The sequence below is a fragment of the Octopus bimaculoides genome, chromosome 15, assembly GCF_001194135.2.
Source record: "Octopus bimaculoides isolate UCB-OBI-ISO-001 chromosome 15, ASM119413v2, whole genome shotgun sequence".
Classification (NCBI taxonomy): domain Eukaryota; kingdom Metazoa; phylum Mollusca; class Cephalopoda; order Octopoda; family Octopodidae; genus Octopus; species Octopus bimaculoides.
The window spans coordinates 28526086-28544122 of record NC_068995.1 but is presented as its reverse complement, the minus strand read 5'-3'; the positions used below and the strand labels follow the sequence as shown (position 1 = coordinate 28544122).

Below are 18037 nucleotides of genomic sequence, written 5' to 3'. Positions count from 1 at the left end.
GTGTGCGAACAGCCATGCTACATGGCAGTGAAACATGGGCCGTGACTGCTGAGGACATGCATAAGCTCACAAGGAATGAATCCAGTATGCTCCAATGGATGTGTAATGTCAGTGTGCATACTCAACAGAGTGGAAGTACCTTGAGAGAAAAGTTGAACCTAAGAAGCATCAGTTGTGGTGTGCAAGAGAGACGACTGCACTGGTATGGTCATTTGGTGAGAATGGATGAGGATAGCTGTGTGAAAAAGTGCCACACCCTAGCAGTTGAGGGAACCTGTGGAAGAGGTAGACCCAGGAAGACCTGGGATGAGGTGGTGAAACACAACCATCGAACATTAGGCCTCACTGAGGCGATGACTTGTGACCGAGACCTTTGGAAATATGCTGTGTGTGAGAAGACCCGGCAAGACAAGTGAGACCATAACTCATCGCCTTTACCAGGGGTGTAGCCAGCCCACTTATGCATACCTTTCCTTCATTGGACACTAAACTCTGCTTGTGAAGACTAGTTGAGGCAAGTGAAATCAAAATCAAACCAAATTCAACGACTGGTACCCATGCCAACCTTCCTTCATTGGACACTAAATTCTGATTGTGAAGACCTGTTGGGGCAAGCGAAATCAAACTTGAACCAAATTCAATGACTGGCACCCATGCCAGTGGAGCGCTGACAGCACCATTCGAGCGTGGTCGTTGTCAGTGCCACTGGACTGGCTCCTGTGCAGGTGGCACATAAAAAACACCATTTGAGCGTGGCCGCTGCCAGTACTGCCTGACTGGCCCTTGTGCTGGTGGCATGTAAAAGCACTCACAACACACTTGGAGTGGTTGGCGTTAGGAAGGGCATCCAGCTGTAGAAACTCTGCCAGATCAGATTGGAGCCTGGTGCAGCCATCTGGTTTGCCAGTCCTCAGTCAAATCGTCCAACCCATGCTAGCATGGAAAGTGGACGATGATGATGATATATATATATATATATATATATACATACACACACACAACTTTCAACAGAGTAACAGTCATATATACAACTTGAACAGACAAACATATCAATACATAAACATGTTTACATGTACATACAAGTCACTTATTAAATTTCATGCCTCTCTTGTCCAATAAACACTGAATTAAACTTGCAAAGCTGTTCATTTTCTCCTTTCAATTTTTAATGTTTATTTTAGCAAGTTACCAAACTACCCTAACCCTAACCCAGCTAAAATGGTAATGACAAATTTTTAAGCTTGTTTGACATTTTATAAGTGTGAAAGGGATTAAAATTTCGATACTCCATATCAAAGGTTCTGACAAGAATAGGCAGAAAATCAGAGCTTGAAACAAGAAGACACTTTTGACAAATCAGATTTCTGTTTACATAATCAGTTTGATCAGTCACCTTCCTTTGTCAGTTGAGTAAAGTGTCATCCAAGCTGATGTTTATTGATAATTAAACTAAATTTGCAACACCTGTGCATATTTATCAGCTTTGCTTTTGTTGATAATTCTTATCAACAACTTTTCCTGTGACCGTGATTTGAGAAGACATACAGTAGTATGCTAAAGATTGGACATAGTCTCTTGTGTGCAAGAAATGTGAAATAAAGTCTATTATAAACAACACAAACACTTTGTTATTTAATAGCTTTTAATGTGATACCTGCTAAGCAGAAATTATTTTTTTTAATGAAAATTTAATGAAATCTAATCAGTAAGTAAATGAAATTATGCTAAATACAACTAAACTGGAAACCTTTTTCCCCTGGCTATATTGGCAATTCTGAAAACTTATGGGTGCGAATTTTACATGAGTAGAAGCATTTTTTAACAATTTTTATCCTGAAAATCACTTGCATAATTTACACGGGTGCGCAAATTACATGGTTTTTATGGTATATACATATACACATACACATCATAAAAAATATATATATATTTCATGTCAGCAGATGACTTTTGTAGAAGATGGCTATAAATTATTGACTCGTTCTAGTACAAAATAATTGATTCTATCAACTTGTCATAACAAAAAATGCTTTTACCTAAGCACAGGAAACTATTATTATCTGAAGTATGTGCAGTAGTCAAGTAATAAGCTCTTGGTAAAGCACATTTGTCTTCTGATTTTGCTTCCTAGTTGGCAGTGTTTCCAATGCTTTATTACTCAAACACATGATCTTGTATTTCTTTTAATACATGCTCAGGATTTACCCTAAGTAATTATTATTTTCAGAACAAATTCGTCAGAATGAACAGATAACAAGAAAGACACAGAGAGATCTGGCTCGTGATCGTACAGCACTGGAGCGCCAAGAAAAGCAATTGGTAAGTTGCATTGTAACTTGCACTGTGGGTATTTGCTTAATGTTTAAATGTGAAAGCTATTGATTGAAAGTTGGGAATTGAAACTTTATTGCAAGTATCATGCTTAATTTTTAGACAGAATATTTTATTTAAATTGTTTAGTGATTAAGAAGTTCTAGTGACTCAAGCTATTCTACATTTCATTTTAGCTGAAAACTTTAAATAATTCATTTTACCCATTTCATATTTGAATAGTTGATTGTATTAGTTTGGAAAGAAAGTCCTGTTGCATTTCATGGTGGGAAAGGCGCAAATGATTCTTTGGTCTTAATTGATGTATTTAATCACAATAATATTTCCACTCATTATTGATAGCATAATTCTGTCTATTTGACAAATTGTTGATTTCTCATCAGTAAAATTCTTCAGATTTTGAAGCAAAGAAGCACACAATATCATTTTTAGCTTCATCACAACTAATAAACTGTTCTCCCTCTAAATAATGTTGAAATGACCTGAAAAGATGATAGTTGAATAGAGCAAAGTCAGGAGAGTAAGGAAGATGAGGCAAAACTATCATATTTAGTACCATAATCTTTTCCAGTGTGACTTTAGCAATATGTGGTCTTACATTATCATGAAAAAATAACATCCCTTTACAGTTGACCAGTGATGGGCACTTCTGCATATTTTTCTGAAATGTTTCCACCTGATAACAATAATTCTTTGCATCAACTATTCTGTTTTGGTTTATATTTCATGATAGATGAAATGCATCTTATCCCACCAAACACTGAGTATAACTTTTCCCGAGTATAGCCCTGGTTTTCCCAGGTGTGGTCCTTATTTATTGATTGCTAACCATTCTCATTTTGAAAAGTTTGGTAACAAGTCTACTCTTCAATGACAAGCAAAGGGCAACTTTCTGCTTAAGCTGAGAACCACTCAGATGATGGGGAATGAATTGAACTGTTTTGCAGTTTGCTTTGGATTTTCTTCAATTACAGTTTTCAAAAACTCAATATTGACAGAACTTTGTCATGGGAAATCTATAAAATAAAATTTCCCAAGTGAAACTGACCAAACAGTTGTTGGCATATCCAAATACTTAAACTTTCATTTCCAAAGACAGAGCAAGTACTTTTTGCTGCTTCCATTGCTCAAGAACTCCCTTTGAATTCCTACTGTTTACAGTGTATGGCATCATTCTGATCTAAACTCAATTTAAAAGAGTGAAAGCAATATAAATTTAACCACTATGTATAAAGTAATCTGCAAAAAAAAGTTAATAATAGAATGTAAAAAATAATGCTTATCTAACTGTATTTAAAAAGTACCCTCACAGTAATCATGTCAATGATGTCAGGACTTTCTCTTGAACCTAATATGAATGGCGTAGTACTGTTCTGTAGAATCAAGTCCAAGAATGAATGGCTTCCATTCATCAAATGTGGGCCATGATGTTTTATTGTGTCTCCAGCACTCAAGAGTTTGTCTTACTGGATACAGAGCCCCTATCTATCTTGTATTGGTTTTCAATTCAGAGTGACCAGGACTATAAGATAGATTTTCTTCATTGTAACTTTACAGGTCACATTTCTTCTGGAGTGATTCAGTTTGTTGATTACAAGTTTTCATAATTACAAGTAGACATTTAGAGATTAGTGGAGGAGAGAGAGTTGGAAAGCTAAATAGATGTATATAGGTAGAGAAGATGAGCAATCAAAGCAGTGAAAGGGGAGAGAGAAAGGGCAGAGTCATTTGAACAAATTCAGTAATAGAGTGACATCAAAAATAAACAAATAGAATAAACTGACTGATAAGGAAGGGGTTATGGTGGGTGGACCCTCACTAAATGTTTCATTTTTTGTGTTGAATATAAAATGTTTTTACTTACTAGCTAATCAGCAGATTTCCTTAATTAAAAGGGATTTAAATGAAACCAAAACAGAATTGAGAATTTTAGATTGGAATAAGATAGTGGTACAAGTATAAAAAAAAATACAAAATAAATTTAACCCTTTAGCATTTAATCTGGCCATATCCAACCAAAATATTCTTCCTGTATTATGTTCAAACTGGCCAGATCCAGTTTTGCTCACCAAACCTACAAGATAATGCATGATTAATTCAAAACAATTTCAATAAATAAGCATTACTTTTGACGGAATAATCTGAATGCTAAAGGTAGGTTGAAATAGGAATATATTAAAACAGATGAGCTGTAATTAAAAATAAAAACAAATTTAACGACAGTAGGAAAATTAAAAGAATTATTGAAGAAAGTTGATGTGAGGTCAGCTCTTATCCAGCAATTTGATTGCATACAGATTGTCAACTGAATGATTATGTACCACATACTAATTTGTTTTTCTAGTTATGATGTTTTCACCTAGCTGAGGAATGTACTAAACTCAATTGATGAATCTGGGAACAGTGTGATAATGTAAACAGGTGACACACATCACTCTCCAGTTTGTTTCTGTAAACTCAGATTCTGGTAGTCTCCATTGTGTGGGTGGGTAAGACAGTCCCTATCAAAGAATGACATCTGGTGTTTCTTTGCACTTTTGGTAGGTAGAGTGCATCCCAGTACAATGTTGAACTAGTGAAACTGTTACAGTAATTTCTGTATGTATTATTTTGTATTATTTTCCTGTTTTGTGGGGCTGATAGGGTGAGGAGTTTTTTTTTTTTTTTTTTTTTTTTGAGACAGTTGTAATGTTCTGAGGTTTTGTACATGTATTTGAAGATAATGGTATAGGATGGATGACAGTTGAATTTTACTGTGGTAACTAATCTTGCCTATTTATAGGCTGTCTTTCATTTTTAGTATTTTTGCTTTGTTGTGTAGGTGGTTTTTGTTGTGGACTCTAGTGTATAACCTATTATGATGTATTCTGATACGTATGGAAGGGTCAGGTTCAGCTGGTCAGAAAATCTATCTACTGTCAACATCCACTCTGAGCACTGAGGCTGAGAGAGCTACAGAAAATATCTAGATTGCTGCAATGGTGTCAACAATGATGATGAAAATGAAGGTTAACTGGTGTGGGTGCCTTCTGTCTAACACATCTTTCTGCAACTCATTACCTTGACTGAACTGCAATCATGGGTCAAGCATAGGCCATAATTGGATGTTTGACATCTACAATGTTACCAGGCACTCATAGTATTGTATAAGCTGGACAAAGCTAATTACAGGCAAACAACTCAATATTTCTATAGAAGTAGTTGAAGGTGACTTTGGGCATTAATGAGAACAGTTTGAGTGCTCTTTTCTGGAGTATATTCAGGCTGGAGACTATAGATAACTTCCAAAAGTCCTTGACATGGTAGTGCTACAGGGGATTTTATCTGTTTGAGAAAAGCTCTTCAGGCATGAAAATGTCAACAACCAAATCTCTCTATGCATACAGGGGATGAAACCATCATTCAAGCAATTATTCTGTGTCTGTGCATTAGTAAGCTGTGGACTTGTGTTGGTCAGATACTGTTTCATATAAGACAAATCTGGCTATTAGCTGAGTGTATAGTGATAATCAATGCACCCACTTCTTTGGCAAACAAAGGAGGTAGTTCTTTCTCTGCTTAGTAGCTCTGGTGAAAGAGGCTGTGTGGTGGACCAGGAACGTTCCTCTTTGGCCAAGCCCACAACAATTTCTTCAAGTATCATTTGAAGAGGAAGGTTAGAGTAGAGAGGGTGGTGTTGCTTTCTAGTTTGCTTATCAAAAGGTATATGTGAGTGACAAGATTGGTGAGGTTGAATGAACCTACTTTAAGTATGTTTTTCTAAGTAAGAGGAAAGAAACTGGAAGGGAGTACTTCTGATTCTTGGAGACAGCCCGGTAATCCAGGACTTTTTACATAGGCTTTTCCCCAAAATTACCCAAGGTAGACAGCTCTACTATTAGGGATTTTATATATTTATTGAACAAAGTTCCATGCAGTTTTTCTTCTGGCCTTTTGCATCCTGAATTCAACTTCCACCAAGGTGAATTTTCTCATCCTCAATCAAATACTGAGGCTGATAGTATTGACTACCCACAACCAAAAAAAAATTGCAGGCCATGTGTCTAAATCAGAAACCATTATTACAGCAGTAAGATGGCAGAATTTTTGGGTATCAGGAAAAAATACTTTGCAGCATAAAGAACTAGAATAACTCCAGTTCTTTATGTTTTATGTTCAAAACCCACTCAGATCAACTTTACCATTCTTCCCTGGGTTCTATAAAACAAAGTACCAGCCAAGTACTGGGGTTCATATACTACACCCTTTCCCTCAAAATTGCCATCTTTTTGCTTAAATCAGAAATAAATTATTATTTCATTACACAGTATGGATGTAAAATGCTAGTTTTTGTTGGGTTTTTTTCTTCTTTATTTCTGGAGCACTTACATATCTGTCTTGTTGTCCAACAATTCCAGGTGGAATGATAGTTTTTAAGGGTTGACCCTAATGTTCAAAATGATAACTGGTACAACACCCACTTTAGCTGCTGGGCTTCCCCACATTCTTGATTTTTTTAATTTTAAGTTATATTTTGAGATCTTTTCTACTTCCTTGTTTGCACTGTTTTTGTTTGAAAGTATTGCAACATCTTTTATGACTGTTATGAATTATAATATCCTATGATTAGTTCCTTTCTACAATAGTAAATAATAGATAAAAATATAGATATCTTATTTTGTACTGAGTGCGAAAATGCAGCATAGTGTCAAATGACATTGATAGATGGATACTGTCTTTATTTAATATAAAACAGTACATCTTAATTGTTGGACAACCTTGATTAACAGATTAGACGGCAAGCAGAAATAAAGTTTGAATAAAAGCCTTCTGTGAACTGGTTTATGACAATGACCTATTCCCTTTCTTCTATGTCATCTATGGTATCTGCTCTATAGTGTCCAGTTGTTCTGTAAATCTGGATGTCAAAATCCCATTGAATTTTTGATTTACCATATTCTTTTGGAACATTGGTCTATGATTTTACCTCTCATCTGAAGTGTTGTATCCATATTTTTTACACAGTGGGCAGTGTAAATTGAGGCAAAACTTCCAACATCACTTATATCCTTTCTGAGCTGACATCAATGGTATCAATAATTCCCCTTCTCTCAAAATGTCTGGTCTAGTGTTTAAATTAGAAATCATTATTTAACAGGGAGGTGGATTGGCAGCATCATTAAAACATCAAATACCTTACAGTATGTCTTCTAGCTCTTTACATTCTGAGTTCAAATCCTAACAAGCACCACTTTCCCATTCATCTCACCAGGTCAATGAAACAATGTTTCAGTCCAGTCATCATCATCATCATCAAGATCCCTTAACTGATGCAACCAATCGTTGGGAGGGTGGTAGGTGTGCTCTAGGTGGTTTTGTAGTCAGTCATTACCACTAGTCTCTATTCTCTGTCATGTATAGCTGTTTGCTGTGTTGTGACCTGTTCAGTCTTTGATGTTGTCAAACCAGGATTTTCTGTCTGCCTCTCTTTCATCCCCGCTTCAGTTGTGCCCTGAAGAATGGTTTTGGACAGGGAGTTGTAGTAGGATATATAACCATACCAGGCAACATTTCATCTTTTTACCTGCACAAGGAGCACTTTCTGTCTACCAGCATATTTGTTGAGTTGCTACCTGACAAAACTGTTCATTTTTGTGCTGTGTACTGGGATCAGTAGTATTGGCTACAATTCCCTGCATCAAAATTACTGTCCTTGTGCATAGATTAGAAACCATTATTATTATTATTATTATTATTATTATTATTATTATTATTATTATTATTATTATTATTATTATTATTATTATTATTATTATTTTATGTTCTGAGTTCAAATTCCACTGATGTTGACTTTGCCTTTCATCTTGAGCACTGGGATCAATGTAATTGACTTGCCCTCTTCCCCAGAATTTCAGGCCTTGTGCTTTAGTAGAAAGGATTATTATTATTATTATTATTGTTATGTTATTATATTATTATATTTTAAAAGGAATATTCTTTTGGAAAAAATGATAACAAGGTGTCAGAAAACCCTATGCTTACTGAAAATAAAAATGATGTTGATCAAATCTGGCATAGCTGGATTGAAAAGAATCCCAATTGGTATCCAAATAAAGTTCAGGATGGACGTTCACAAGCACTACTGGAATTTCTTGAATTTTATCAGACAGGCATTAGGGAAAGCCTTAAAACAAGTGGAAAGAAGTCCTGGAATAATCTCACAAATTCCCAACATCACACGCTCCAACGTCTAGCTAATAATGATTCTATGGGCACAGATATGACATCAAGCACAATAACAGTAATTTGACAGAACTTGCCAAACATTTCACATCAAATGGCTGCAGTTTTGATAAAAACTTGAAAGTGCATATTCTCAGAAAATATTCTGAACCTGCTACATGTTCACTCCTGAAAATGCATGAGGAGAAATATGTTTGTGAGTGGATGAATAAAATGATGAGAATTTCATGATATTACACAAAACTGTTTGATTAAATATTCTTTTTTCTGTTCTTTTTTCTTTTCTTTTTTTCTCTTTCTTTTTCTTTTTGCCAGCTGTAGACTTGAAAATTGAAGACTGATGATGTCATTCCATCAGCATGGGAACACTGGTTGCCTCATTCAAATTTTGGATTTGAATTTCTATGTATCATGTTTCATTTTGAACTTGACAAAGATAGACTAGCTGTCAAAATATCGTTCAACCAATAAAACATTTATTGCAATCACATCGCACTCTTCATATTGTCTATCATTATTATTATTATTGAGAGAGCAGCGCATGCCATCAAAGTGACACTGGAGTACAAATATATGAAGTCCAATATACCCATCATGACTACCCATCTGATAAGGGTACACCTGGCACTTACATCACAACCGTGCATTACAACCATATGCATCACATTCACATGGTGATCTCATATCAAGATAAACAGTGCATGACATTGCAGGTGGGGCCCAGTTAGAATTTTCCTCAGATCAAGTAGCCCATTCCACTCAAAAGGACCCTGAATAAGGGTTGTTTAAGGATGATAAATGAAACACCCATCTTTCCAGAAGTGAATTATTCAAACCCCAAAGAATTCCTTTCAGTACATGGCTATGATGCTCTCCCACTATTTCTGTTCATGATCAGAGATATACATATCGTCAGCCACTAAGAGACAAGCTCAACTGGTTAAGGTCAAACAAATCTGTGGTATTGAGCAGAATATTTACTGTAACTCATCTTTTAATATCAAGACAAAACATGTACATTATAACAATTCCAATTAGTTTAGATCAGAAGTCATGTGAGACACTATCATTATTATTATTATTATTATTATTATTATCATTATTAATAATAATGCAGTGAGCTGGCAGAATTGCTAGCATGCTGGGCAAAATGCTTAGTAGTATTTTGTCTGTCTTTACGTTCTGAGTTCAGATTCCTCCAAGGTTGACTTTGTCTGTCATCCTTTCAATGAAATAAGTACCAGTTTGGCACTGGGGCTGACTTATCTCCTCTCCCAAACTTGCTGGACTTGTGCCAAAATTTTAAATCATTGTTGTTATTTCCATGTTTATTAAGGCAGTGAGCTGGCAGAATTATTACTGTGCCAGTAAAAAAATGCCTGGTGACATTCTGTCCACCTTCACATTCTGAGTTCTAAGTCCGCCAAGGTCAACTTTGCTTTCCATCCTTTCAAGGTCAATAAAATAGGTACTGGTTGAGTATTGGAGTTAATGTTAGTGACTCCTCCAAAATTTCAGGTCATGTGCTTATAGTAGAAAGGATTATTATTATCATAATTATTCATACACACTCAACAGATTAGACTGTTGGAAAAGAAAAGAATCCTAACATCGGGCTACAACAAGTAGCCTTAGATGCCAAGAACCCTCCTAAGTATCCTAGCTCTCCCTAATAACACTGTTTTCTACAGCTGTACTAAACTGGGTTTTATGCATATTTCCTCTATCCATCTGTTCAGATCTTTAGGGATAGTCCCTAATGCACCTGTAACTACCGGGATACATTTTACCTGCATTTCCATAGTCTCTATAATTCAATAGCTAGGTCCTGGTACTTTACTTTTTCTATACTTCTCATATTAAGATTTTTATCATTTGGGACTGTAGAGTCAATTATCTGGCACAGTCTATTCTCTTTATCTACTACTGCCAAATCAGGCATTCTAGCTTCTATTACTCTGTCAGTCTGAATGTTAAAGTCCCACGACATCTTGTATTTCTTACTTTCTAGTACTTTACTAGGTTCATGTTCATACCATTTATCAGTATGTTCAAATCTCAGCTTTCTACAAAGCTCCCAGTGGATTGCTCTCCCTAGATTGTCATGTCTTTCCTTGTATTCTTTTTGTGCCAGCGTGCTACATTCACTTACCATATTTTCATTATTATTATTATTATTATTATTATTATTATTAAAAAGAAATCAACATTAGTATTTTTGTTGATTTACTGACACAATGGTGGAATTGGTAATCAACTGGACAAAATGGGTGGTGGTGTTTAATTATATCCATTTATGTTCTGATTTCCAATCCTGAAGTTGACTTTGCACTTCATCTTTCTGCAATAAAAAAGAAAAACAAAATAAATATGAACCAACATATACTGTATTATCATCATCATTCATCATTTAATGTTTATTCTCTATGCTGGCTTGAGTTGGACTGTTCATCAGGAGTTGGCAAACTAGAGGGCTGCACCAGGCACCGGTCATCTATTTTGACAAGGTTTCTATGGCTGGATGCCCTTCCTAATGCCAACCACTTTACTGAGTGAACTAGGTGCTTTTACGTGTCACTATATATTATAATGCACTATATACACTATATATTCTCCAAATTTGAGGCTTTGTGTCGGTGAAATGGCAGAATAAGTAAAGCAGTGAAGAAAAAGACAAATGATATTTAGTTATGTCTATTTATGTTTTGAGCTCAAATCTCACCACTATCAACTTTATCTTTTGTTTTCCAGGTAAAATAAGTAGCAGTAAAATCATGATTCAATTAAATTAACTGCCAATGCAAACAAAATTTCAGTCTGTCAATCAAAGTTAGAAATCATTATTGCTTATTGTTGTTGTTGCTCCAGGTGAATCCTGATTGAACAGATCCATAATGAAAGGTATTCCAACCATAATTTTCCTGACTTCCAAAGGGTATGTAGAACTACATTATCAAATGTGTTCTTTCCTTACTTAAGATGGAAGAGTATAATTCAAAGAAACTTTGGCTACCGTTTCCAACAAATTGAGAAACTACATAGAGGCTTCCTTATTCATTATCATGAGAAGTTGTGAAGGTTGTTGTGTAACCTAAGGTCTTCCTTGATTGAGCAGTTCTTTGGCACATGTAGTCAGCCTAACATTTGACACATAACCTACAGATTTATCTTTCCAGTTATACTTTGTTATATGGCTTAGTTAGGAATTGTGAGGAGTGCAGTGTGACACTGTTGGCCTCTTGCACCATTTCTATTGCTCAGTCTATTTCCCTATGCTTCCAGATTCTTGTGGTGACCACAACAGAGATAGGATATGTGGACTCACCCAGTGCATGGCAGTTACCACTCCCCTTTATTGTCAATGGGGTGCATCCCAACAGTTTTTGAATTAGTGATGTTATTGATGTTGTAGCTGTTTCTCTGTGTATGTGTTCTGAGATTGTTATGAATGGTGGTCAAGATTGCCATGAAAGGTGGATGGTTTAGAGTCAGGTGGTCGTTGCAACCATAGACATGTGTTTCTGAAGTTTATCATACATAAGCAATAATAATTTTATAGAATCATTTATTAAAAATATTCATCATTGATAGAAAAATTAATAATGAATAATTGATAACTTTGTTGATAACTAAATAGATTTGGCAGGGTAGTGCTCTGGAATCTCCTGTTGTTGATCTGGGTATGAAAGGTTGCTAAATGAAGAAAATGAATGAGTCTGCCAAATGTTGGCCCAACAGAGAGACCAGCTGTTCAAATTGACAGTACTTTGGTTTATAAAGCAATTAAGATTGTGAAGACAGGCAAAACCCCCATCAGGAATCGCTGCTAAGATACTTAAAATATCAAGCAGTGTAGGCTATAGTCTAGTCACCTGGAAAGTTAACCAGGTGATACATGAAGGAGTCATACCCAATGACTGGTGTAGCAGCACCATAGTCAGCTGCTACAAAGGTAAAGGTGATGCATTAGATAGAAATAATTACAGAGATATGAAATTGTTGGATCAGGTGAGGAAAGTCACAGAGAGGGTCATAGCCCAACTAATTAGCGAGAGAATTAGTTTAGATGAGATGCAGTTTGGATTTGTGCCAGGGAAAAGCACCACTGATGCTATATTTCTGGTAAGTTTTAGTAAGTAGGAAGGCAGACTAATCACAAATCCCTTCAGGTAGATGGCCCTGCTCGATCTGTAGAAAAGGCGTCGGTAGAAACTCCATAAAATGTACTCTGTGTAAGAGGTGCAGCAATATCAAAGGAAGGTTAACTGGGATGATAGTTTTTCTGTGGCAGATTCACAGGGGCAAAAAGCATCGAAGATGTACAGAAAACAGAATCCATCACATGCCAAGGAGAGAAACTAGAAGTAGTTAATAGCTTCTGCTACCTTGGCGACCAAGTCTGTAGTGGGGGTGGTTGCTCTGAGAGTGTAGAATAAGAATAGCCTGGGCAAAGTTCAGGGAGCTCCTCCCTCTGCTGGGAACTAAGGGCCTCTCACTTAGGATGAAAGGTAGACTGTATGATGTATGTGTGCAAACTGCCATGCTACACGGCAGTGAAACATGGGCTGTGACTGCTGAGGACATGTGTAGGCTTGAAAGAAATGAAGCTAGTATGCTCCACTGGATGTGTAATGCCAGTGTGCCTACATGACAGAGTGTAAGCACCCTGAGAGAAAAGTTGGACATAAGAAGCATCAGATATGGTGTGCAAGAGAGATGACTGCACTGGTATGGTCATGTGTTGCGTATGGATGAGGACAGCTGTGTGAAGAAGTGTTGCACCCTAATAGTGGAGGGAACCTGTGGAAGAGGTAGACCCAGGAAGACCTGAGATGAGGTGGTGAACCATGACCGTCAAACATTGGGCCTCACAAAGGCAATGACAAAAACTGAGAACTTTGGAGATATGCTGTACTTGAGAAGACCAGCAAGCCAAGTGAGATCATAGCCATGGCTGATGCCAGTGTCTCATAACTGGCCCATTTAAAAGCACTCTCCAATCATTTGGCAATATGTTGTGCTTGTGAAGACCTGTTGAACCAATTGAAATTGTAGTTGTGGCCAATGCTGCCTGACTGGCACCTGTGCCGGTGGCACATAAGAAGCACCATTCAAGTGTGGCTAATGCCAGTACTGCCTCACTGGCACCTGTGATAGTGGCATGTAAAAAACACCATTCAAGCATGGCCAATGCCAGTGACACCTAACTGACACCCATGCTGGTAGCACGTAAAAAGCACCATTCAAGTGTGGTTGATGCCAGTGCTGCCTGGTGCAGCCTCCCGGCTTGGCAGTCCTTAGTCAAATTGTCCAACCAATGCCAGCATAGAAAGTGGAGGTTGACAACAACGAATACATTTATTTCGAAAAAAAACATTTGGAAATGAAGTTGTAATGTAGATTTAACTAAATTAAGTTTCCATGCCTTAAATTAAATGACTTCATTTTTATATCCATTTCAAGTCATTTATTTCAACATTTTATATGCCATGGATTATAATATATAAGTAGATGAAGCAGGAATTAAAACATTCATGGTTCCTAGACCATGACAGATTCCTGAATTAGTAGAAGGGTGCCAAAAGAACCCTTTTGGTAACCATCATATGAAACAGAACAGCAATAGCAAAATAATAATGATCATATATATCTATATATATATATATATATAAAACAAAGTTATTGCATTCCACACAGGAAGACATTTAGAAAAAGTAGAAGTTGAAAATGTCCTGAGAATATTTAAATTTTTGTTATTATATTTCAAGATTCAACTGGTTTCACAGTCTTTTCAGAAGTTGAATCAGAAAGATGTAGGTTATACTGCAACTGTCTTGCTTTTGACTAGTGTTTGAAGCTTGTCACATTTTTATAGGGAGTACATGGCTCAAATTAGTATATGTTTTGGATAGGACTTGATTGGTAGAGGATAATCACGTGACTGGTCTTAGAAATGTTTGTAGGTTCCCCACTATGTCTGTGTGTTAACATTAAGTGACAATGTTTAGTGTCATAAGTTGAGGCTGATATGGTTGAGTGAACATGTCTAGTGACAGTATCAAACAAGCAATGCACTGAATATTTTCTGTCAAGTGTTACAGAGAATGATCATATGATTAAGTTTAGAACCTTTTATGTGTTTCTCACTACATCTGTGCATTAGTGTCACATGACAGTATACATTGCACTGAAAATTAAGGTGGATACAGTTGAGTGAACATATTCAAGAGTGGATAGGAGTCGTTTGTATGTAGTTTGTTAGGTTGTTAGCTGTATAGATTCCTCATGTTAAGTGGTAGAATAAATTTTGTGTGTGAATAATTATTTGTGTATGTACTCTGTTTAAGTTAGTTAAGTCTTGGTTTGTATTTTTGTATGAATGATTTTTTATAGTAAAAATCTGTCCTAATTTGAATTTATATGTTGTGTCTTCAATAAGGTTGATGTAAGTCCTACAGTTGGGGTGGCCACCCTTTTTGACTGTCGGTGTGGGAACTGTGGAAGGTAATTTTGCACTGGTGAAGAATTTTTTGAGGGACTTTGATTGTCTTTTGCTTTTGATTATTTTGTGTATTTTGAATGCTTGTTTCATTTGTGGACTGTTCTGGTGGATAATGTTGTAAACTTTTATGTTTCTTGGGTTGTGTTGTAATAAAAGGTAGAGTATTGGATCTATCTGGAGCATTTTTTGTTTTTCATAGTTCTTGAATATCTGGCACTTTCTATTCCATTGTCTATCAACATTAATGAATATTACTTTTTAAGTAGTATTTGTTCTAATTTCTGGAGTCTTTTATTATGAGTTTCAAAGTTTGAAACAGTTGTGCAGATTTATGTTGCTAGATAAAATGGAATATTATTCTTCGTGTGTTTGGGATGGCATGAGAACAGTAGGTGTTGTTTAGAATTTGTTTGTTTGTAGTGAATGTCTGTTTCAATGTTTTTATCTGTTTTGATGATTAGTATGTCAAGGAATGGTAGTTGAGTTTTACTGTATTCCATGGTGAAATTGATACTATTGTTTAGGCTGTAGATTAGGTTTTTGAAATCCATAAGCTGTTCAAATGTGTGCGTCCACAGAATCAGGCAGTTATCTAAGTAACGTTTCCAAGCCATATTTTAATCTAGATTGTTCATGTATCTAGACCGCCATGTATGCCAAGGTTAGATTGGTGTAAGTCGGAGCAACTTTTGTCCCCATCGCAGTCCCGGATATTTGTAAATATTGCCATCAAAATAAAAAAAAGTTGTCTTTGAGGATGAATTTTAATCCCTCAGTGATGAAGCGTTTTTCAGTTCTGTCTGTAATTTCATGAGGGCATTTCTCAAGCCAGAAATCTATTGCCTCTAGTCTATATTGATGCAGGATTGTAGTAGAGAAGTTTACCACATCAAAAGATACAATAGTGGTATCTTTGTTTATGATTTTTGGGTGGTGATTTAACAGGTCTAGATCATCCCTTACTGTACTTGGTATGTATTTTAAAGGAGGTTTCAATAATATATCTAAAACGTTGCTGAGTCTGTGTGTATCACAGTTGGAGCTTGCTACAATTGGTCGAAATTTAAGGTCAGTGGGATATTGTATGTTTATGTAACTTGAAGTTGGTGCTTTACATGCATTCTTAATAGTTTGATTCTTATGGATTTTGGGGAGACTGTAGAAGTAGTTAGTCTTGCAATCAAAATGTGTTAGGTAGTTACATTTTTTTGTTTGTTAAACCTTTTTGATGTCGGTGAATGAGTGTGTTCAGTTTAGTCGTTGTCTTTGATTTTTGGTAAATGTTCACCTTTTTGTAATAGTTTGTATCTTGTCATAGAGATAGTTTATCACTTTTGTAGTGTTTAATATCCATAATAACTATAGCACTTCCCTTATCTGCTTCCTTAATTATAATGTCATTATTGTTTTTCAGTTCATGTATAATTTCCCATTCCTTTCAACTAGTATTGGGCTTTGATTTTAGGGTGTGGAAGTTCTTTGTTAGGGAAGGTGGATATAAAGACACAAAATTTAGCTAAAGCTTTATTCTTACCTTTTGTCGGCTTGTAATCACTCTTGTTTCTTACAATTGATTTGTCTTTGTTTTCTTTATTGAACAATTCCTCTGTTAGGTATAATTTTCTATAGAACTGTGAAGTATCATTCTGTATTTCATTATAGTTAGGGTGTTGGAGTAAATTTTAGGCCTTTTGACAAAATATTAATTTCTTCTGAGAGAGTTTTTTTGTTTTTTTTGGATGGGTTAATTATCTTCAGTTTCTCATTTTCGGCTTGTACCATCTGGTGTTGAGAACTCTGTCAGCTAGATCTAAAAATGATTTTTTGAAGTTTTCCTTTTATTACTATTTATATATTCATTGACATTTTCTCTGTTAACTTGTCGTCTTTTGTATTGATTATGTACATTTGTTGTTCTAGATTGTGGTTGTTTCTCTCTATAATTGTTTTTTAAATAGCTATTTTTTATCTGTTGTGTATGACCTCAGTTTTGGAGAATGTTCAGCCCAGTCAGAGGGAAAATTTTGATTCTTTTGGTTGGATTATTTTGTTGTCGAAGTAGTCTTGAATTGTCTTTATAAATTTGGTGAATATAATTTCCACACTTAGATGCTGGATTAATCGGTTGCAAATGGGATTTGTGGATTTTGACTTTTTTCAGGACTAGGTTATCAGTAGAGTACTCATATTTGACTACCTACAAACGACTTCTGTCCACTCTCCCACCTGGCAGATTAAATTTAGAATGCCTTGACTGTAACTAAACATGTTCACTTGACTGTGTCCACCTTAATTTTCGGCACCAAATATATTGTCACATGACACTAATGCACAGACGTAGTGAAAAATGTACAAAAGGTTCTAAACTTAATTACATGATCATTTTCTACAACACTTGACAAAAGCATTCAGTTCATTGATTGTTTGGTACTGTCACTAGACATGTTCACTCAACCATCTCAGCCTGAACTTCTAACACCAAACATTGTCACTTGACATCAACACATGAACATAGCTGGGAACCTATAAAAATTTCTAAGACCAGTCATGTGACTATGCTCTACCAATCAAGTCCTATCCAAAACATTTACCAATTTGAGCCATGTACTTTTATAAAAATGTGACAAGCTTCAAACACTCGTCAGAAGCAAGACAGCTGCGACATAACCCACGTCTTTCTATCTCAGCTTTTGAAATATCAGTGTAAACTATGAAACTGGTTAGATTTTTAAATATGATAAAAAAATTTTAACTATTCTCAGTGCATTTTCAACTTCTATTTCATCATCATCATCATCATCATCGTTTAACGTCCGCTTTCCATGCTAGCATGGGTTGGACGATTTGACTGAGGACTGGTGAAACCGGATGGCAACACCAGGCTCCAGTCTGATTTGGCAGAGTTTCTACAGCTGGATGCCCTTCCTAACGCCAACCACTCAGAGAGTGTAGTGGGTGCTTTTACATGTCACCCGCACGAAA

General features: G+C 35.9%; 1 protein-coding gene and 1 long non-coding RNA gene across 2 annotated transcripts in view; both read left to right on the top strand.

Annotated features, from left to right (window-relative positions):
- The window catches only part of LOC106874374 (charged multivesicular body protein 2b), a 68096-nt gene that overhangs the window by 13732 nt on the left and 36327 nt on the right, over positions 1–18037 (top strand). Inside the window, exon 2 of the mRNA XM_014922087.2 lies at positions 2228–2319. Coding sequence (XP_014777573.1) covers positions 2228–2319 — 92 coding nt within the window. The remainder of the gene's footprint in view (positions 1–2227; positions 2320–18037) is intronic.
- Positions 2335–9043, top strand: LOC128249502 (uncharacterized). The gene is made up of 2 exons (XR_008265610.1): positions 2335–7664; positions 8875–9043. It is a non-coding gene; the product is annotated as an uncharacterized LOC128249502 (long non-coding RNA).